The 23,321-nt window shown below is 40.7% G+C and overlaps 2 protein-coding genes across 7 annotated transcripts in view; one reads left to right on the forward strand and one right to left on the reverse strand.

Annotated features, from left to right (window-relative positions):
- Positions 1 to 2,579, forward strand: part of LOC124861447 (oocyte zinc finger protein XlCOF6-like) — a 31,739-nt gene extending 29,160 nt beyond the window's left edge. The window contains exon 3 of the mRNA XM_047355236.1: positions 469 to 2,579. Coding sequence (XP_047211192.1) covers positions 469 to 2,243 — 1,775 coding nt within the window. The 3' untranslated portion in view covers positions 2,244 to 2,579. The remainder of the gene's footprint in view (positions 1 to 468) is intronic.
- The window catches only part of LOC124861426 (gastrula zinc finger protein XlCGF57.1-like), a 1,067,819-nt gene that overhangs the window by 835,304 nt on the left and 209,194 nt on the right, over positions 1 to 23,321 (reverse strand). The window contains exon 4 of one of the 6 annotated variants that reach the window (XM_047355193.1): positions 22,716 to 22,721. The exons of the other annotated variants lie outside the window; for them this stretch is intronic. Coding sequence (XP_047211149.1) covers positions 22,716 to 22,721 — 6 coding nt within the window. The remainder of the gene's footprint in view (positions 1 to 22,715; positions 22,722 to 23,321) is intronic. 6 annotated transcript variants of the gene reach the window in all.

Below are 23,321 nucleotides of genomic sequence, written 5' to 3' on the forward strand. Positions count from 1 at the left end.
TTTAACCATCCAGCAGCAAAGTTTCTCTTCTGCTGTTGTTCTTGGATAAGATGTATATCATACCTTGAGGTAAAATGCCTTTGTTTGCCCTAAAAAGCATTTATCTGTAAGACAGAAGTAAAGAGTTTCAAGACAGTAAGTAAAATCATAGCCAATCAAAAGCATTAAGGTTCTAATAAAAGCATCACAAGTAATTGAAAATCATTAAAACCAGCAAAATAGGCTTTTTCTATTATTATGTACAAAATTATAAATATACTGTATTTTTTATCAGCAATGTAATAACTATTCTTTCAGCTTCAAAGAAATACATTTCAATTATTGTATACAGTTGTGTTTTAGAATTTTATATTTATACCATGACACAGTGAAACCATAATATTTACACTCAAGGTATCGCACCATTGTGACATCTCTGATTTTATCTACTGTACTGTTTACTGTAATGTTTTTCAATGATGTCTGCAGATGTTAAAGAAGAGGCACCTGAAGAACAAAGTCCTGATATGGACCATCAGGAGCTGGAGCTCCTCCACATAAAGGAGGAAAGTGAAAGAATCTGGGCCAGCCAGGATGGAGAACAACTGACTGCGAAGGAGGAGACTGATTATACCAGGTTTCCATTAACTGTTGTTCAGATGAAAAGTGAAGAAGATGAAGATGAACCTCTGTTCTCTCAGCTTTATGAACACAGAAACAGAACAGAAGACGGATGTCTTCCAAACAGCAGCTCAGGTGATCATATAAAAGGAGAAATTAAAGAAGAAGACTGTAGAACAGCAGAATCCAGCAGGAATGCAGATGTAAATACTCATGGAGGCACTTCCAGCTATTCAAAGACTGAAGAGGAGGATGATGTGAAGCATCATGAATCTGAGCTTAAACGCTTATCAGACTCTGAAACTGAAGACAGTGAGGATGATTGGAAGGAGAGCAGGACTCCAGGGTCAGACAGAAACACTGTCAACAAATATTTGAGCTGCTCTGAGTGTGGAGGAAAATTTTCTAACAGACGCTCTCTTCATAGTCACATGACATGTCATCCAAGATTAACGTCTGCAGATTGTTTTGGTAATGAGACATGTTTCAGAGAGAAGAAAGTTATAGATTCACTGACAACGGTCCAGACAGGTAGTAAAAAGTTTAACTGTGGTGAGTGTGATAAAGGCTTTAACTGGAAACATGATTTAAAAAGACATATGAAAGTCCACACAGGGGAGAAACCCTTTAGTTGTGATACATGTGGAAACAGGTTTGCACACAAATCACATTTAAAAACACACATGAGAACCCACACAGGAGACAAACCCTTTGCTTGTGATTCATGTGGAAAAAGATTTGCCTCTAAGTCACATTTAAAAACACACATGAGAATCCATACAGGAGAAAAACCCTTTAGTTGTGATCCCTGTGGAAAAAGATATATCTCCAAGTCACAATTAAACATGCACATTAAAACCCACACAGGAGACAAAGCCCTTAGTTGTGGTCTATGTGGAAAAAGATTTGCCTACCAGTCAGAATTAAACACACACATGAGAATCCATACAGGAGACAGACCCTTCAGTTGTCATTCATGTGAAAAACGATTTTTCTACAAGTCAAATTTAGCCAAACACATGAGACTCCACACTGGAGACAAACCCTTTATTTGTGATGCATGTGGAAAAAGCTTTATCTACAAGTCAAGTTTAGCCAAACACATTAAAATGCACACAGGAGACAAACCCTTTAGTTGTGATGTATGCGGAAAAAGATTTATCTACAAGTCAAGTTTAGCCAAACACATTAAAATGCACACAGGAGACAAACCCTTTAGTTGTGATGTATGTGGGAAAAGATTTGCCTCCAACTCAATCTTAAAAGCGCACGTGAAGATCCACACTGGAGTGAAACCCTTTACTTGTGATGCATGTGGAAAAAGTTTTGTCTACAAGTCAGGTTTAGTAAAACATATGAGAATCCACACTGGAGTGAAACCGTTTAGTTGTGATGCATGTTGGAAGAGATTTGGCCGCAGATCCGATTTAAACATACACAAGAGAATCCACACAGGAGTCAAACCTTTTAGTTGTGACGCATGTGGAAAAAGATTTTCCCGTAAATCACAATTAAGTGTGCACATGAGAATCCATACAGGAGACAAACCCTTTAGTTGTGATGCATGTGGAAAAAGATTTACCCAGAAGTCAAATTTAGACATGCACATGAGAAACCACAAAGGAAAGAAACCCTTTGCTTGAGATTCTTGTGATTAAGATTAAACAAAAAGTCAAATTTAAAACTGCACGATAACTCACAGAGGGAACAAAGCCTTTAGTTATTTCCTGTGATAAATATTTTTGCCTTCATGTGACCTCAAGTCATCTTTCGACATCTTTAAACATACACAGAAAATACACTGGCGAGAAACCTTTTGGATGTGATCAATGTGGTAAATTATGATTTATTTTTTTTTATACAAATTAAACCAACACACTAAAATGTACAGGGTTGGTTGACAAATAAGCCTTGCTTGTTTTTTGATTTATTTGTTTGAAAGAGGATGTTGCATTTTAATAAATCATACAAAGCCAGAATTAGCCAAGAGGCTTTTTTTCACCTGTAGTTCAATCATAATGGCCTTGTGACTATGTGATTGTGGAAAAGATATAAGCATAATTTAAGCCCTTTTTATTTCATATAGCTACAGTAAACATTCAGCCTGATCCCCTGCAGTTTCTAATAAGGAAACTTTATTAGGAACTGCTTTGGAATTATTTTAGTTGTTATGGACACAGAGACAGAAATGAAAAGGGAATAAAAAGAAGCATGAAAGAGAGAAATGAGGTGCAAAGAGGAAAAGGGGAGAGAAGGAGAATAGGATGGTGGAAAGAAAGAAGGATGAAGACAATACAAGATAACACCCTGCTTGCTTCTACACCTGCAGAAACATTCATATTACCAGCTTTTTTTAACAAAAAGTGCATAATTCTGGCAAGATGTATTTAGTGGTAAATGCTGCTCAGTATTGAACATCTGTTAACACCTGAATCTAAACACCTGTAGGTCTGAATATGAGCGCGCTTGTGTATACAAGGTTTTTCCATAAAAATATGCTATATTGAGGAGCCACAGACCTGCCACCCTGGACGTGGGACAGATACGGTAGAGATCCGAGCCACAGACATCCAAAGGCCCCCCGGAGCACTGGGACCCCAGGAGAACCACCGTCGGGACTACCGCAACCCCCACAGGATCTTCAGGAACCCAAATGTCATCCTTCATGTCAAGTTTGGTGTAATTTAGTCTTACTTTGGGAAAGTTAAGTTAAGTTCGTGCCCCAGCTGCGCCCCCTAAACATGCTTCAAAACTAACGACTTAGATAACTTTTAATCCCCTTAACTGCATATATTGCCTTAACTGCATATATTGACCAAATATGAAGCTGATAGCTCAAAATCCCTAGGAGGAGTTTAAAGTTCAAGGTGAGTAAAAACAGTCAAAAAATACCATTTGACCAAAAATGGCTGACTTCCTGTGCATTTTAGGGCATACCCCCAAGAGACTTTCTTTCTTGGTTAATGGAGTTATACCAGTGGGCCAAATTTTAGATCTCTACAATTAACAGTTTAGTTCATCTAACATTTGGGGGTGTGGCAAAGAACTAAAGATGACATTAAAGAACAAAAATATCATGCAGGGGACAGCTTTGGGTAAAGCTGTGTAAATCCTGGGGTATCCACCAATGGATATGGATATCCACCAGAGGTATGGCAAAGCCCCCAAAAGTCCCCGCAAACACGTAATGAAAATCCAGCAGTTACAATAGACCTACGCAACGCTTAGCTGCTCAGGCCTAATAACTCAGTTAAACCGTTCGGTGAGGAATAATTACATAACATTGAGAAACGGTTGTTGATTCCTAATTTGGGAAATCATTATTTTAAAATATTATTTTATTAAAATGTTTTACTTACCTTCTGTTTTGTGTTGTGACTGGTTGTTTGAACACATACTAATTATTGTCCTTAATTACTTTTAAATCTAATTTGACCTCATTTCCAGATTCCTCGAAATAAATCTTGGTTCTTAAACATAAATATCAACACTGAACTATGACATCATTGCATCAATTTTATTGGTCCCCTTTTATCTTTTATTTGTATATAGTTTCTTTGGTTTCTGTTTTCCTTCATGTTGCTTGGTAGTTTTAGTTGAATGGTTCTAGTTTAGTATTTTGTTAATTTAAATAAGTAAGGGATGCTGTCAAGCTGAAGAAGGAGTCCTATCGGCTGTGGTTGGCTTGTGGGACTCCTGAGGCGGCTGACGGGTACCGTGAGGCCAAGCGTGCTGCGGCCCGGGTTGTGGCAGAGGCAAAAACTCGGGCCCGGGAGGAGTTCGGTGAGGCCATGGAGAAGGACTCGCGGTTGGCCTCGAAGCAATTCTGGCAAACCGTCCGGCGCCTCAGGAGGGGGAAGGAGTGCTTCGCCAACACTGTTTATAGTGGGGGCAGGAGACTGCTGACCTCGACTGAGGACATTATCGGGCGGTGGAAGGAGTACTTCGAGGATCTCCTCAATCCTGCCATCACGCATTCCGTGGTGGAAACAGAGGCTGGGGACTCGGGGTTGGACTCTTTCATCACCCAGGCTGAAGTCACCGAGGTGGTTAAAAAGCTCCACGGTGACAAGGCTTCGGGGGTGGATGAGATCCGCCCTGAGTACCTCAAGTCTCTGGATGTTGTAGGGCTGTCATGGTTGACACGCCTCTTCAACATTGCGTAGCGGTTGGGGACAATGCCTCTGGACTGGCAGACTGGGGTGGTGGTACCCCTTTATAAGAAGGGGGACCGGAGGGTGTGTTCCAACTACAGGGGGATCACACTCCTCAGCCTCCCTGGTAAGGCCTACGCCAGGGTATTGGAGAGGAGAGTCCGACCGATAGTCGAACCTCGGCTTCAGGAGGAGCAGTGTGGTTTTCGTCCCGGCCATGGAACACTGGACCAGCTCTATACCCTCTACAGGGTACTCGAGGGTTCATGGGAGTTTGCCCAACCGGTTCACGTGTTTTGTGGACCTGGAGAAGGCATTCGACTGTGTCCCTCGTGATGCCCTGTGGGGGGTGCTCCAGGAGTATGGAATCGGGGGCCCTTTATTAGGGGCCATCCGGTCCCTGTACGAGCGGAGCAGGAGTTTGGTCCGCATTGCCGGCACTAAGTCGGACCTGTTCCCGGTGCATGTTGGACTCCGGCAGGGCTGCCCTTTGTCACCGGTCCTGTTCATAACTTTTATGGACAGGATTTCTAGCCAAGGGCCGGAGGGGGTCTGGTTTGGGGACCAGTGGATTTCGTCTCTTCTTTTTGCGGATGACGTGGTCCTGCTGGCCCCCTCTAGCCAAGACCTACAGCAGGCGCTGTGGCGGTTCTCAGCCGAGTGTGAAGCGGCTGGGATGAGGATCAGCTCCTCCAAGTCCGAGGCCATGGTACTCGACCGGAAAAGGGTGGCTTGTCCTCTTCAGGTTGGAGGGCAGTTCCTGCCTCAAGTGGAGGAGTTTAAGTATCTTGGGGTCTTGTTCACGAGTGAGGGAAGAATGGAGCGGGAGATCGAGAGACGGATCGGTGCGGCTGCCACAGTAATGCGGGCGCTGTGCCGGTCCATTGTGGTGAAGAGAGAGCTGAGCCGAAAAGCAAAGCTCTCAATTTACTGGTCGGTCTACGTTCCTACCCTCACCTATGGCCATGAACTTTGGGTCATGACCGAAAGAACGAGATCAAGGATACAAGCGGCTGAAATGAGCTTCCTCCGTAGGTTGGCCGGGCGCTCCCTTAGAGATAGGGTGAGGAGCTCGGCCATCTGGGAGGAGCTCGGAGTAGAGCCGCTGCTCCTCCACATCGAGAGGAGCCAGTTGAGGTGGCTCGGGCATCTATACTGGATGCCTCCTGGACGCCTTCCTCGGGAGGTGTTCCAGGCACGTCCCACCAGGAGGAGGCTCAGGTGATGGCCCAGGACACGCTGGAGGGACTATGTCTCTCGGCTGGCCTGGGAACGCCTTGGGCTCCCCCTTGAGGAACTGGAGGAGGTGTCTGGAGAGAGGGACGTCTGGGCATCTCTGCTGAGTCTGCTGCCCCCGCGACCCGGTCCCGGATAAAGCGGAAGACGACGAGTACGAGTAAATATTTTAACTGGGATTTTAATTGTTTTTGTCAATAAATTCTTACATTTTGAAGAGAAGTTGTGAATTTATTCCATATGTGTGCAGAGTTTGCTGTTCAGTAATACCAGTGCTTGAATCACTCTTTCATCTATTCTTCTCTTCTTCTACCACCACCACAGTCAGCAGGTATAAACAGGACAATACTTGAAAGACTGAATGGTTATTTAATTAAATATTAAATAACTTCAGCATATTATTGCACAACAACATTTATGTTTATCATGCAGTCATATCAATTTAAAACATTCTGAGATTCCTAATTTTCTGTTAACTATAATTGTAATAAATTTCATATCATTAGTGTCTGTCTACAGCCATCTGTGATGGAATAAATCCTTCATTCAATGTAATATTTTACCCTTCTACACCATTTAATTTCTTTTGCTGCTCTCTGTTGGATTCAGACCTTTATTTATTAAATATCTGTGAATATCCCAAGCTTCCTCTCAGTTAAGATTTTAATACAGTTTTAAAGTGAAAGTTTATGGTTCAAAACGAGGGTTTTAATCCAACCAGAAGCTGTCTTTTCTCTTCTTTTGCCTCAGAAGCAACAAAACACTGAAATCCACTTTGACAAACCTCATTGAAACTGTTAAAGTTACACCTCTACATGGAGTTTGTATTAAGTCTATAAAAGTCACAAATGGCAGATGTGGCACAATTATTTGTTAGTTTTATTGCTGATAATCACAACATTTAATTACACGGGGGAAGACCTTACTTTACCCTACCTGCTTCATTTATGACAAAGTTCTGTCATGAAGTCGGACGTTTTTATTAATAATAACTAAAGACTTTATGTTGATTAGCAGCTGAAAAGATTTATTCTATGTTATGTTTCAGTTTTTTTGTTCTGTTTTCACTTTAATCAAGGTGGTTTTATATTTTTCTTTAGCAAATGAATCTTACTTTAAATTGAATTGTTTTAATCTTTCCTCACTCCTATATTAATTAGTCTTACTGCAGTATCTTTGTGTTTATGTCTTGGTTTTAAAAGGAGCTATAAGGTTGAATTAAACCGAAGATCAGTAAATTGTATAAATTTAGATGATTTCCTTGTAAGTGATGCAGTTATAAATGAATGAACAAAATAATGAGAGACATGTTTGGGTTTCACAGTTACAGTGAACGTCCAACTCCAGATAGAGACGTATCAAGACCTTAAGGCATGCTTCGCTGCCGCTGAATGATAACATAAATATTCTCTTTAAATGTGAATACTGGAGAGGACAATATGTGCATGACCACTGAGAAGATAAGTTCATGTTCTCCTTCAGTAGATGATAGACTTTGCCCTGCCTTTCAGTGTTTGACCCTTTCTCTCTCCTAGACAAAGCTATTGGCTGAGCTCTTTTCTTCAGTCCTATAAACTTGAAAACTGGCTCAGAGGTCATCTGCTTAGCTGGGTTTCTCTCCCAGATGAAGCCACTAAAGGAGCATCTACTGACATTAACAGAACATCTGGTTCTGATGGAAGTTTCTTCCTGTTAAAGTGGACTTTTCCTCTCCATTCCTCTTCATTCCTGCTCAGTATGAGTGATTGCTGCAAAGTCAACAACACAATGCAATCGACTGTCCACCGTCGATACATGCTCATCCAGAAGGAGTCAGTGCTGCAAGTCGCTGACTCAATGAAATTTACTGGGTTTATTAGACAGAAAACATTTTAACCAATTTGAATAATAAACTGAATTGCACTGCATTATTTGGATCAATTGGAATGGATGTACTTGACTTGGAATCAGTGTGTATGATTGAACTAAATTGTTTAGTGCCTTGAGATGACATGAGTTGTGAATTGGTGCTATATAAATAAACTGACCTGAGGACATTAAAACAGTAACACATTCTAAGAGTCAAATGCTGAAGATATAAATAAAGATTAAACTATCTGTTCATTTTAAATAAAACACAAAGTCGCTGAGGAAACTGGCTGCAACATAAATCCAGGATAGAGAGGTTCAGTGAAGGTGGTGTTGAGGGTGTGGATTTGGATCAGAGTGTTACTGAAGACTTCGTAGAATGAAAGAGTGCCAGCAGGCCAGTCCATGTACACTGCTACTCTGTTGGAGACGGGTTGAGGAGGGAATGGCTGTTTCTCTGAAATCATCCCAGACTGAATAGCCACCATCAGAGCACATTGTTTCTCAGGTCCATCTCTCTCAGACTGGATGTCTGTAGGCTGAGAACTGAAGCCAGAACTTCACAGCTTTCTTCTGAGAGATTACAGTATCTGAGTCTGATGAGACAAATTATAGGTCAATATGAGACCTAGAATAGTACACTGCTCAAAATAAATAAAGGGAACACTCAAATAACACATCCTAGATCTGAATGAATGAAATATTCTCATTGAATACTTTGTTCTGTACAAAGTTGAATGTGCTGACAACAAAATCACACATAAATCATCAATGGAAATCAAATTTATTAACCAATAGAGGCCTGGATTTGGAGTCACACACAAAATTAAAGTGGAAAAACTCACTACAGGCTGATCCAACTTTGATGTAATGTCCTTAAAACAAGTCAAAATGAGGCTCGGTATTGTGTATGACTTCCCTACAACGCCTGGACATGCTCCTGATGAGACAGTGGATGGTCTCCTGAGGGATCTCCTCCCAGACCTGGACTAAAGCATCCTTCAACTCCTGGACAGTCTGTGGTGCAACGTGACGTTGGTGGATGGAGCGAGACATGATGTCCCAGATGTGCTCAATCGGATTCAGGTCTGGGGAACGGGCGGGCCGGGCCGGACCATAGCTTCAATGTCTTCATCTTGCAGGAACTGCTGACACACTCCAGCCACATGAGGTCTAGCATTGTCCTGCATTAGGAGGAACCCAGGGCCAACCGCAGCAGCATATGGTCTCACAAGGAGTCTGAGGATCTCATCTCGGTACCTAATGGCAGTCAGGCTACCTCTGGAGATCACATGGATGACCATGCTGCCCTCCAAAGAAATGTCACCCCACACCATTGTTGCAGTCAGCAGATTGCTCTCCAGAGTGTCTCCAGACTATGTCACATCTGTCACATGTGCTCAGTGTGAACCTGCTATCATCTGTGAAGAGCAAAGGGCGCCAGTGGCGAATTTGCCAATACTGGGGTTCTCTGGCAAATGCCAAGGGTCCTGCACGGTGTTGGGCTGTGAGCACAACCCCCATTTGTGGATGTCGGGCCCTCATACCATCCTCATGGAGTCGGTCTCAAATGTGCAGACACATGCACATTTGTGGCCTGCTGGAGGTCATTTTGCAGGGCTCTGGCAGTGCTCCTCCTGTTCCTCCTTGCACAAAGGCGGAGGTAGCGGTTCTGCTGCTGGGTTGTTGCCCACAGACACAGCAAACCTTCTTGCCACAGCTGGCATTGATGTGCCATCCTGGATGAGCTGCACTACCTGAGCCACTTGTGTGGGTTGTAGAGTCCGTCTCATGCTACCACGAGTGTGAAAGCACCACCAACATTCAAAAGTGACCAAAACATCAGCCAGAAAGCATCGGTACTGAGAAGTGGTCTGTGGTCTCCACCTGCAGAACCACTCCTTTATTGAGTGTCTTGATAATCACCAAATATTTCCCCCTGTTTTCTATTTCATTTGAACAAAAACATGTGAAATTGATTGTCAATCAGTGTTGCTTCCTAGGTGGACAGTTTGATTTCACACAAGTTTGATTTACTTGGAGTTATGTTGTGTTGTTTAAGTGTTCATTTGATGTTATTGGAACAGTGTGATTTATATATATATATATATATATATATATACAACATTAAGTAAAACAATCTAAACATTACTGTCATGATTTTTACAGCCGACTTAACCCACATGCAGAGACACTCAGAGAACTTGTTAAATAAAGAAGTTTATTGCAAACTTGGTCAAGCACAACAGAAGCGGCGAATCTAATCTCCCGTCACTGAAAAAACACAAAGAGAAATGATTAGTGGCTGAACCTCAGAATATGACCTAACTGAAACATTCTCTTACTGTCCAGCTCAGAAATATTAGAGTTTGAAACGACAGAGGATCATCTAACTGCGGTGAAGTGAGCCGACGATCGCTGACGGTAGAAATCAGATGCGTCCATCCATGGTGTATTACGGTAGAGGAGCGGTATGGGAGCCGCTGGAAGCACAAAGATCTGTTTGTTGGGAATGATTACAGCTGCAGGAGTTTTGGACAAACATCTCATGTTGTTTCAGTTTTAATATTTGAGGAAGATGTTTAATGCTACTTATATGATAAGTAAAATATAGTCGATCAATAAATGAATAAAGTTAAAGCACATAACATTGTTATATTACTGCAGTCATGTATTGATATACATTTCAAGTAACCTAAAAATGAATTAGTTTATAAATTAATGAATTCTGACTGAATCATATAAAGAACCACATTCTTCCTCATTTTGCAAAGATAATCTGTAGGTGTCTGTTTCTTCCATCTTCTAAGAAGTCCTGGTGTTTGGGTCCTGGTCAAGGTAGATGTAGACCACAGGGCCTTGAAAGAGCTTGAATATGCCTTGAACTGTTTTATTCACAAACTTCATAGTATTTTTTCTTTTTATCACATAGACCAAACAGAAGGAGTTGATTGTAAAATAGATGAAGCAATGATGCACTGTTTTCAATCTTTTATGCAGACACCAATCTTACATTTGTGGTGTACATTGTATCCTGCACCACTTCGACCAACCAGGGATATACGACAAAGTCCTGTTTATAGACTTCAGTTCGGCCTTCAATCCAATTTATTTCTATAGCGCCAATTCACAACACATGTTGTCTCAAGGCACTTTACAAAGTCATTTCAGTTGAATCATACAGTTTCCAGATCAGGTTCATACATTCTAATTAATCCTTGCATCAAGTCAGGGACTGGCAGCATTCACTCCTCCTGGCCGATCAACTGAGGGATTGAGAGAACAAAGCAGAAACACAAAAGAAACACAGGAGCCCTGATCCAGGAGTACTTTCTATGTGAAAGAAAAGTAAAATGTTAAAGGCATTATTAGCTCCTTTAGTGGCTTCATCTAGAAGAGAAAGACATCTACGCAGATAAATACTGAGCCAGTTTTCAAGTCTAGAGGATGAAAGAGAGCACCTACAGTTAGTCACAGTAGAAGTTCAGCCAGTAGCTATTTCTAGGAGAGACGGGATTAAACAAACCCCATCAACCCAGACATCCTCCATCAAAAGCTCACAGTGCTGGCCTCCACCTGACAGTGGATCACCAGCTTCATGACTGACCTCCAGGTGCTGCTTCTCTCCTCACTATTCTTCTCTCCCTGTATACAAACGATGGCACTTCAGCGGACTCGTCTGTGAAACTCCTGAACTTTGCAGACGCCATCAGCATCCTGATCTGGGGTGGCATGCAGATACATCTAGTCTGAAGACAGTGGAGATGACGGTGGACTTCCAGAGAACCCCCCTACCACCTTTGGTCACAATTACAGCTTCAAGTCTTTTAGGGTGTGTCTCTGCTAGCTTTCTCATCATTTTCCTCAAGGTTTTGCCTGTTCCTCTCTGTAAAACAAACTGTAGAACAAGAAACGCTCTTTGGATTGTAAAGTTATAGGCGCCTGGTTTAAGGGGACGGCCATGTTTTAGATAAAACATCTCACTGAATATGAAGTTCAATAAAATAACCAGAAACTGTTCTGTAATCTTCTTGTTGCTGATGTAGAGAGAGCTCCTTCAGTGCATATTAAACTATCATTTGTACATCAAATATTCTGAACATAAAGCCACAAGCATGGAGTAACACGTGTTCCCATCATTGAATAATAACGCTCACTGATATAAAAGTGATACTTAATAATTAAAGCTACAACTAATCATAGAATAGAATAGATCTCATGGGTTCTGATGGATTTCCCTCAGAAACTGTCCACTAATGCCGCCTGATGCATATTTCACACATTGAAGGATTGTTTAAGGAACAAGTAGTTGTTGGTTTATGATAAATTATGTCTCCTTTTTCTTATCACTGCACTAAATGATGAAATGTGTTTATTTCTGGTCTCTGTGCTATATTCATATGAACAATCTCTACTTCACAAACCATCTGCTTCACAGCAAAACTCAGGCAATTATGTTTTATATAATAGTGATTTAATTCAGGGGTTAAATATGAGATTCTGCACATGACCTAAACTGTCAGTTCTTGAGGTTCAGTTTTCTCTAAACTGCTGATCAGATGTTTTTCTCTAATGTGAATCTTTACCAGCTTAGAAACATAAAGTTAAAGTTGTTCATAATGCATGTAATGTGTTTCAGTGCTGCCAGCAGATGTTAAAGAAGAGGCTCCTGAAGAACAGAGTCCTGATGTGGATCAGCAGGAGCCAGAGCCCCTCCAGATAAAGGAGGAACAGGAGGAACTCTGGACCAGTCAGGAAGGAGAGCAGCTCACTGTGAAGGAGGAGACTGATACCAGGTTTCCATTAACTGCGGCTCCTATCAAGAGTAAGGATTTGTTTGTGTGTGTGTCTCCTGTCTGGCAGCTAACAGTCTGGTGCATCTGGTTGTCTTTTATGATCTAAAGTAGATTTGCTTCACAAAAAGGAGGAAGAAATGAGACGTTTCCTGAGCTGAAACTGCTGGGAAAATACGACCCAAACAGATTATAAAGATATCTACTGTTATGGATGTATGATTCTGTGGCCTTTTCTAATCATCTTTTTGCTGCCCTAATTAAATATATTTGCCCTTGTTGCTTATCTGCCGTACCGCTCACTGCTACAGCTGACAAATTTTACCAGCTGCTTTTGATCCAGTGGATCATAACGTTCTCATCTCCAGACTAGAGCAGTGGGTGGGCATCACTGGCTCAGCTCTTTAATGGTTCAGGTCTTACTTCTCTGATAGGAGTTTCTGGGTCATGGTGGATGATTTTACCTCCCCTGGGGGATACCTCAAGGCTCCATTCTTGGTCCTCTCCTGATCTCTCTGCTGCTTTTAGAAAACATTGCGTTTTATTTTTGTGCTGATGACTGTCAAGTCTCTTTCCCTCTTAAAACATAATGTTTCTGTTTAGCCTCTTCTTGATTGTCTCAGTAACATCTGGGCATGGATGGCACTGAATTTTCTTAATTTGAATTAAAAATAACTGGCCCTGCTTTTCAAATCCAGTGACTAGCAGTATTTCTTACTTTGGCCCAACATAAACATCCAGCATCACTAATTCAGTTTTAGTTGAGTAAAAATGAACCACGGCCTAAAACTTAAAATAGGTTTGACTCTCCTAACCCCAGTAGCAGCTTTAACTCTGCTTCGTTGTTACATCAACTACCTCTCAGCAGTAGCCCGAAGGTCCTGGGTCTGACTCCCCCTCCTCATTTATCTTCTGCTTGTAGCTTTGAAATCTCTGTTGATTCAATTCAATTAAAAAATACTTCATTAATTCCAAAGGGAAATTAAATGTTGTTGTAGTTCACAAGATCAGGTGCGTAGAGAGCTGGTCAATCATTGACGAGCACAGAAGTCCAATAACAAAACACCATTCGGGTTCAGAACGGGAGGGTCATTCCTCCCAACCACACCCCTCTAGGTCTCACTGTCATTACCAATGTGAGCGTTGAAGTCCCCCAGCAAAACAAGGGGGTCTCCCGGAGGGGCGCTCTCCAACACCCCTTCCAAGGACTCCAAAAAGGGTGGGTAGTCTGAACTGCCGCTTGGTGCATAGGCACAAACAACAGTCAGAACCCGTCACCCCACCCGTACACGGAGGGAGGCTACCCTCTTGTTCACTGGGGTGAACCCCAACGTACAGGCGCCAAGATGGGGGCAAGTATGCCCACCCCAGCTCTGAGCCTCCCAACAAGCGCAACTCCAGAGTGGAAGAGTGTCCAACCCCTCTCAAGGAGACTGATTCCAGAGCCAGAGGCTTGCGTGGAGGTGAGCCCGACTATTTCTAGCCGAAATCTCTTCCACGTCCGGATGAGGGTACACTGTTTCCATCTCATAAGGGGTCTGTGGGCTGCGCTGTGAATGATCCCTCACCCAGGACCTACTCGCCTTAGGTGACCCTACCAGGGGCATAAAGCCCCTGACAACAAAGCTCCTAGGATCATTGGGGCAATAAAACCCCTTCACCACGTTAAGGTGGCAGCCCAGGGAGGGGTCAAAATATTCAATGAAATTGTGATTGTTTGGCTGCTAGCACTTAATAATTGGAAGTATTAAGTGAGAAGCATGGACGTGGGGACATGAGTGTCTGATATCTCGCGAAAGCAGTGCCCAAGTAATAACTCAAGTAAAACAAGCCAATAAATTGAAGTCCAACATAGAAACGTTTAAAATAGTAACCACTGTCTCATATTTGCCAGTAAAACAAACTGGAAGACGAAACCTTAGACAGCCTGGAGAGCTCGGTAGACAAATGTTTTTACAAAATCGTAATGAGGAAAACATAAAAAATCTGCATCCATGACCACACCAGCATCAAGATACCCCCGTTCAGAATGCTCGGCCAGCACTTCCACTATTTCTCCATAGAAAAGCTATCCTGATGTCCTGGACTCTATTGACAAGACGCCACTCAGCCTGGGTGCTCGTCTTACCCTGGTGGAGGTTCTCCACAAGTAATTTTCAAGCTTTGAGGGAATCTCTGGAATTCAGCCACGAACAACAAGCTTCGCTCACAGCAAAGAACTAACACTGAGGGATAAGGTAAAGAAATGTACCGATGGAATGATGCAGCTGTCCGACACAAAGAAATGAGGGAGACCATCCTGAATATACAGCCGGGGGGCATGCGGGACAACCTTGTCTTCTCTGGCATCCCAGAATGGGCCGAGGAGAATGCTGAATGCACTGTCTGGGAATTTGAACGTCACAAGGTTAAAAACATCACATTCCATCGTGTTCCCAGGCTCAGAGGTAAGAAGCCCGACAACAACCGGCCTCTGCCAATTGTAGCGAAGTTCAGGCACTACAAGCAGAAAGAGCAGGTCAGGTGTCTATGCAGAGATCAATGGGGAGCAGATTTCTGCATCAATGACCAGTTTCCAAAGGAAATCCTCGATTGGAGGAGAGTATTATTTTCAATCAGGAAGAAATGTATTACTGAAGGCACCAAAGCTACTTGGAGATCACCCCATGGCTTAATTAGTAACAACAGCAAGTTGGTTTAAAACATAACACTGGCTGGATAGGAGGTTAGATAACACCAGTTATAATCTAATGTAGAGCACAGCTCAGCATGATGTTTACAATGCTGGACATTGGCTGGGCCAATGCTGGGCTTATGGGTATCCGCTGTTTTTTCTTCTCATTTTCTCTATTACATCTCTTTGTCATACCTTTGTGTGCCTTAGAAAGTATGTACCTGTAAGGCAGGAATAAAGAGATTTAAGACATTCTGAGTAAAATCATAACCAATCAAAAGCACGAAGCTTCTAATAAAAGCATCAAAAGTTATTGAAAACCCTTAAAGTAGCAAAAGAGGCTCTTTCTATTATTTTGTACAAACTAATAAATATACGGTATTTTTATCAGCGATGTATTTTTTTTACATCTTTAAATTAATGCAATTAAATCACTGTATACATTTGTGTTTTAGAATATGGAATTTATTCCATGACATGGTGAAACCGTAATATTTACACTCAGTGTTATCACACCATTGTGGCATCACTGATTTTACCTACTGTACTGTTCACTGATAATATTTATCAGATTATTTTCTCTAGTTTTAATCTTTATCATATTTGTAACATTGTCAGGATAAAGTTGTTCATAATGCATGTAATGTGTTTCAATGATGTCTGCAGATTTTAAAGAAGAGGCTCCTGAAGAACAGAGTCCTGATATGGACCAGCAGGAGCTGCAGCTCCTCCACATAAAGGAGGAAAATGAAAGAATCTGGGCCAGCCAGGATGGAGAACAACTGAATGTGAAGAAGGAGACTGATTATACCAGGTTTCCATTAACTGTTGTTCATATGAAGAGTGAAGAGGATGAAGGGAAACCTCTGTTCTCTCAGCTTCATCAACATCAAACAGAAGACAGAGATCTTCCAAGCAGCAACTCAGCTGACCAGATAAAAGCAGAAATTAAAGTAGAGGACTGTGGGACAGCAGAATCCAGCAGGAACCCAGATCTAAATAATCATGGAGGCTCTTCCAACTATTCAGAGATTGAAGACAGTGAAGATGATGAAGAGGATCATGATGTGAAGCATCATGAATCTGAGCTTAAACGCTTATCAGACTCTGAAACCGAAGACAGTGAAGATGATTGGAAGGAGAGCAGGACTCCAGGATTCAATTCAATTCAATTCAATTTTCAGTTTTATTTATATAGCGCCAATTCACAACACATGTTGTCTCAAGGTTCTTCACAAAGTCAGGTTCATACATTCCAATTAATCCTAACCATTGAACAGTTCAGTCAGATTCAGTTATTTATTCAAATTGGATAAAAAGTTTTTCTATCTAAGGAAACCCAGCAGATTGCATCCAATCAGTGACTTGCAGCATTCACTCCTCCTGGATGAGCATGTAGAGACAGTGGACAGTCACTGGCATTGACTTTGCAGCAATCCCTCATACTGAGCATGCATGTAGCGACAGTGGAGAGGAAAAACTCCCTTTTAACAGGAAGAAACCTCCAGCAGAACCAGAACCAGGCTCAGTGTGAGCGGCCATCTGCCACGACCGACTGGGGGTTAGAGAGAACAGAGCAGAGACACAAAGAGAACAAAGAAGCACTGATCCAGGAGTACTTTCTATGGGAAGGAAAAGTAAATGTTAATGGATGTAGCTCCTTTAGTCGTTTCACCTAGAAAGAAAGAACAGAAAAACTCTGAGCCAGTTTTCAAGGTTAGAGTCTGAAAGAGAGCACATAGAGTTAGTCACAGTAGAAGCTCAGTCAATCGCCATGTCTAGGAGAGAGAAAGGGTTAAACACTAAAAGACAGGGCTATGTGGATCATCGGTAGAGGGTGAGCATTAAGTTGTTGCCAGCAGAAGCTCGGACGATTCCCCTCTCCAGAAAGGTGTCACAGGTAGACACAGAGTCAGGCCAGATGTAGCTTCTAGGAAGAGAAAAGAGAGAGAACAAAATTAAAAACTGAAATAACAGAAAATAATGCAAAATTGGAGAGTAGTGTGAGAATGTAGCAAAGAGGGTGAAAGTGGTCATTATGTCCTCCAGCAGCCTAAGCCTATAGCAGCATAACTACACAGATAGTTTCAGTTCAGATTATTTAGTTAAACGGCGCTTATTTACAACAATGTCGTCTCAAGGCACCCCACAAAGGGTCCCACTGATGGTCATTGTTATACTAAAAACTACAAGGATTGGGATACCTCTCTCTGTCAGACTGATTATAACCATTGGAAAAGAGAAGGGGTCATACAGGTAGCAGAAATGGAGGGTGTGTTTGCACCTCAACCATAACTGAGCCGGTTTAGGCTAAACCTGACTCCCCCTTACTCCAACCAACAGGGAGGGAAGAAGACGGAGGTAAAAAATAAGGAGGATAGCTCAGGATAACCTAAGCCACTCTAACTATAAGCTTTATCAAAAAGGAAAGTTTTAAGCCTAGCCTTAAAAGTAGACAGGGTGTCTGCCTCACGGACTAAAACTGGGAGCTGGTTCCACAGGAGAGGAGCCTGATAACTAAAGGATCTGCCTCCCATTCTACTTCTAGAGACTCTAGGAACCACCAGTAAACCTGCAGTCTGAGAACAAAGTGCTCTGTTAGGAACATATGGAACAATCAGATCTCTGATGTATGATGGAGCTAGATCATTAAGGGCTTTATATGTGAGGAGGAGAATTTTAAATTATATTCTGGATTTAACAGGGAGCCAATGAAGGGAAGCTAAAATAGGAGAAATATGACCTCTCTTTTTAATTTTCATCAGACCTCTTGCTGCAGCATTTTGAATCAGCTGAAGGCTTTTAACTGCATTTTGTGGACATCCTGATAGTAAAGAATTACAATAGCCCAGCCTTGAAGTAACAAATGCATGGACTAGTTTTTCAGCGTCACTCCTAGATAGGATATTTCAGGATCAGGCCGAAACACTGTCAACAAATCTTTGAGCTGCTCTGAGTGTGGAGGAAAATTTGCTAACAGACGCTCTCTTCATAGTCACATGACATGTCATCCAAGATTAATGTCTTCAGATTGTTTTGGTAATGAGACGTGTTTCAGAGAGAAGAAAAACATAGATTCTTTGACGAAGTTTCAGACAGGTAGTAAAGATTTTAACTGTGGTGATTGTGGTAAAAGTTTGACTTGAAACGAGATCTCAAAAGACACACAAAAGTCCACACAGGAGACAAACCTTTTAGTTGTGATGCATGTGGAAAAAGATTTGTCTCCAAGTCACTATTAAACAGACACATGAGAATTCACACTGGAAATAAACCCTTTGGTTAAGATCTTTGTGTGGACTGTTTTGGCTTCAAGTCACAATTGAACAAACGCAAGAATCCAAACTGGAGAGAAACATTTTGGTTATGATGAATGTGGTAAAAACTTCACCTTCAAGTCAAATCTAAACCAGGATGATAGAATTAAGAGAAAAGACAAACCCATTGCTAGTTATGTTTGCCAGGGCCACCATTCAGCCTAGGGTTTTAACAGATTTAAATGAGAGTGTTTCATTGCACATAGGTTGGTTTTATGGATTACAGACTTTTTAACAGGTAGAGTCCAGCAGGTTCAACACTCTCTGACAAAACAATTACCAGCACAAGCTCTCCTCAGGGATGTGTTTTATCTTCATTGTTATTCACCTTGTACAAAAACTCCTGCAAAAGCACTTTCCCTAATAGACATTTAATTAAATATGCTGACGACATGGCCCTTTTAGACCACAAAGGAGAGGAGCATGGACTAGTTCAGACCTTTTCACTAATTGGTGCCAAAAATTCAAGTTGCTATTTACTTCAGGAAGCTTCAGTCATTCTCCCCAACCATCATCGATTGAGATCAAATTGAGACTAATGCTAGAAGTACCTGGGCATGGTTCTGGACTGCCATCTAAGGTGAGACTCATGGGCTGACAGGGCAAAGTATTGTTAATTTCATTGTGTTTAGCTTTTGTTTGTTGTGGTATGAGGCTACCTGGTGAAGCTAATCTGAACAGGCCTCTAAGCTTTCAGGCTAGTTTTATTTGTTCTGTGTTTTAAAGTTGAAACAAACGTTATTTCAATGAGATGTTTTAAACAGTGATTGTCCAGTAATGGGATTTTGCTCCATTTTATTTGTGTTTTTGTTTAATCGCTTTGAACTAAGCTGCTAAAAATGTGTTCCAGTACTGCTTAAAACATGCTAAAGGTTGTCTTTGCTAGCGGCTAACAAGCTAATAGCCTTGTTTATAAACATGGTATACAGCTTTGTTTACAACAGAGCTTGTCTCATTCGCTCCGTAATCGTTGGATAACGCACCATCAATGCTTGTATACACATTAATATTTGTATTGTATGGTATTTAAAATAACGTATACAATTATTGAATAAGCTATTTTCTTTGTCTTAGCAGCTGGTGACCTAGATGTGAATCACCACATCTCTCTATCTGTCCATTGGCGGTTCGCCCCCTGGCGTCTTATAAAGTTTCTCACTTCCATTTTAAGCGGTAATAACTCTGTTCAACCATGTGCTGAAGAATAATTACATACCATTGAAAATCAATTGTCCCAAAAGGTTATAGATTTCTAATTTGGGAAATTATTCTTTTGAAAATTATTTTATTAAAATAATGTTTTACTTACCTTCTGTTTTGTGTTGTGACTGGTTGTTTGAACATATACCAGTTGTTGCTCTTAATTACTTTTAAAACTAATTTGACCTCATTTCCAGATTCCTCAAAATAAATCCTGGTCCTTAAACCTAAATATCAACACTGAACTATGATGTCATTGCATCAATTTTATTGGTCCCCTTTTATCTTTTATTTGTATATAGTTTCATTAGTTTCTGTATTCCTTTATTTTGTTTGGTAGTTTTAGTTGAATAGTTGTAGTCTAGTGTTTTTTAATTGACATATTTTAACTTAGAGTTGTTGTTTTTTGTTAAATTCTTACATTTTGAAGAGAAGGTGCGGTGAATTGATTCCATATGTATGCAGAGTTTGCTGTTCAGTAATGCGAGTGCTTGAATCACTCTTTCATCTATTGTTCTAATATCACCACCATATTCAGCTGGTATTCACAGGACAATACTTGAAAGGCTGGTTATTTAATTAAATATAAAATAACATCAGCATATTATTGCACAACAACATTTGTTAACCATGCAGTTATATCAAAACATTCTGTTAGCTTTAGCTGTAATAAATTTCATATCATCAGTGTCTGTTTACAGCAATCTGTGATGAAACATGGAGTAAATCCTTCATTCAATGTAATATTTGACCCGTTTACTCCATTTAATTTATGTTGCTGCTCTGTGTTGGATGTCTTTCAGACTTGTTTTATGATTATCTGTGAATATCCCAAGCTTTCCTCAGTAAAGATTTTAATACAGTTTTAAAGTGAAAGTTTATTGTTCAAAACGAGGGTTTTAATCCAACCATAAGCTGTCTTTTCCCTTCTTTTGCCTCAGAAGCAACAAAACACAGAACTCCACTTTGACAAACTTCTTTAAAACTGTTAAAGTTGCACCTCTACATGGAGTTTGTATTAAGTCTATAAAAGTCACAAATGGCAGATGTGGCACGATTATTGGTTATAGTTTATAGAGCTCTCTTTACCCTACCTGCTTCATTAATGACAAAGCTCTGCCATGAAGTCGTACCTTTTCATTAATAATATGTTAAAACTGTTGGTTAGTAGCTGAAAAAAAATCACTGTACCTTATTTTTCAGTTTATAATGTTTTGTTCTATTTTTTACTTTAATTATGGTTGTTTTATATTTTCTTAGCAAATTAGTCTTACTTTAAAAGAAATTGTTTTAATGTTTCCTGACTCCTTTATTAATTAGTCTTACTGCAGTATCTTTGTGTTTATGTCTTGGTTTTAAAAGGAGCTATAAAAGCAAGGTTGAATTGAATTAAGCTGAAGATCAATAAATTGTATATGAATGAATGTTTTAAAGAACTTTGACTTTTCTGGGCTGCGGTTGGGTGGATGGGGCGGTGCAGCATGTCTTGTGCCTGCTCCACTTGTGAAAATAAATCTGTTGGGCTTCTTCTTGGCACCTACGCAACAATTAATATCACAGTAAAGTGGCGTTTAGACTTCCAAATGTCTGTTTAATTCCATATTGATTCTATTAAGTAGATCTTCAGCTCCTTTTTTCAATGATTCACTTTAAGCAGATAATATAGAAGCAAATAAGATATGTCCACCCTGTTATTTTCCCCCTTCTTACCATATGTGTTGAATAATGGAAAAAGTTTTTTTTTTTTTATAATGATGAAATAACTGCAAAACATTATTCCCTCTTTAAAATATCCAATAGTTCCACCTTCTTTTCTATATACAATCTGACTTTGAATATATTTAATCTTCCAACTAAAAGTATTTGACAGCAGTTTTCTTGTAAATAAATCACAGGATTTTTAACCTATGAAAATAGTTGGTTTCATAAAACCTGGAGAGGACAGAGTGGACAATGAAGTGACTGGGTGAACACTGGCCTGGTAGAGAACCATTGATACTTAACCAGTATCTAACTAAAAAGTGAGTAGGTTTTTTTTTCTATTTCAAACATATTGATTAGAAAAACTTATTTGATCAGTTAATAAATAACAAAATCAAAGTCTTGATGCGGTTGGCTAGGCTCCCTTACATAGATAACTGTTGGCCAACAGACTGTCTTGTATTCCAGTGAGGATCAGGTTGGATCATTATTGAAACTGATCTCTTCATGATTGAATTATCTTCATATGAATCTAGTTTATTCTGATTTCTTGTCTAATTGGAAATTAATTTGACAGGTTTGTGTGGAAAGTTCTTTGAGATAAGACTAGTTGTGAATTGGTGCTGTATAAATAAACTGAACTGAATATGTAACACTCTAAAACGGTGTTTAGGTATGAGTGTGTTTGAGTCTGTATGGTTGTTTGTCTACCAGGTGCTTCTCCATGCCTCCAAGGTCCATCAACACACACCTACAGACCCCATCGTTGTGTTGTCTTCTATGTTGGTGAAGAGTGTACTTTGTTCATCATGTAAAGCACTTTGAATTGTCTTGTTGCTCAAATTTGCCATACAAATAAATTTGACTTGTCTTGCATTGACCCTCACCTTGTCCTCCTCCGACCATCCCTTTATTATTAATCAGTGAACTAACCAGCATCTGACCGCAGCTCATGCCACTGTTGATGCTGCTGCAACATTAGGTTAATTTTCCTATTGAGGAGCAGTTTTCCCGTCCACTTTGAACATGACATCCTCTTGTGCCACTGTCCATGGTGCTGCAGTGTCAGTTTTACTTGCTTTATAATCAGCAGCTTCCAGTCTACAAAGAACCTGACCTCCGCCTGTTCTGATCTTCATAGTTCTGCAGCATCAGTATGATTTCTTTAGGAATGACCATTTTCTCAGTCCACCCTGACCTCTTTGTGTAACAGTATCCATGGTACTACATGATCCCTTTTACTTTCTCATTAATCAGCACTTTCCTTTAAGTTCTGAAACCGACTTCTGCTTGTGCCAATATTTATTTTGTTTTTTAGTTTGAGATCCTCAAATATTGATATTTTCTCAGTCCAAGCTGATTCTGGTCTCTGCTGTTGTAAATGTCCATGGCTCTGCAGTGCGGCTTCTTTATTAATCTCTTGTGTCCAGTCTATTGTGAACCCGAATTGTGCTTTAACATTGTCCATGATGCTGTAGCATCAGTTTGACTTTTGTTTTTGTCTGTTCTAAATTAGCATTTCATGCACCCCATATAGAGAAGCTAGTTGCCTACATGTTCCAGAGCAGAGTTGCTAAACAAAAAGGATTTCTAAAGATGAAATCCTAGTTGTGTGATTAATTTTATTAAATCAGGACTGGTTCCAGCATCAATGTACGCAGGTCACATTGATGTAGCCTCAGGCAGACAGACACAAGGCATCACACAAAGGCAGCCGTATGTCCCACACAGAGGTAAGTTGTCAGTGAAGCACAGGACTTTCTCATTTATCAGCAATCTGCTAGTCTACTGTGAAGTT

Source organism: Girardinichthys multiradiatus, chromosome 24 (assembly GCF_021462225.1).
Source record: "Girardinichthys multiradiatus isolate DD_20200921_A chromosome 24, DD_fGirMul_XY1, whole genome shotgun sequence".
In the NCBI taxonomy this organism is placed as follows: domain Eukaryota; kingdom Metazoa; phylum Chordata; class Actinopteri; order Cyprinodontiformes; family Goodeidae; genus Girardinichthys; species Girardinichthys multiradiatus.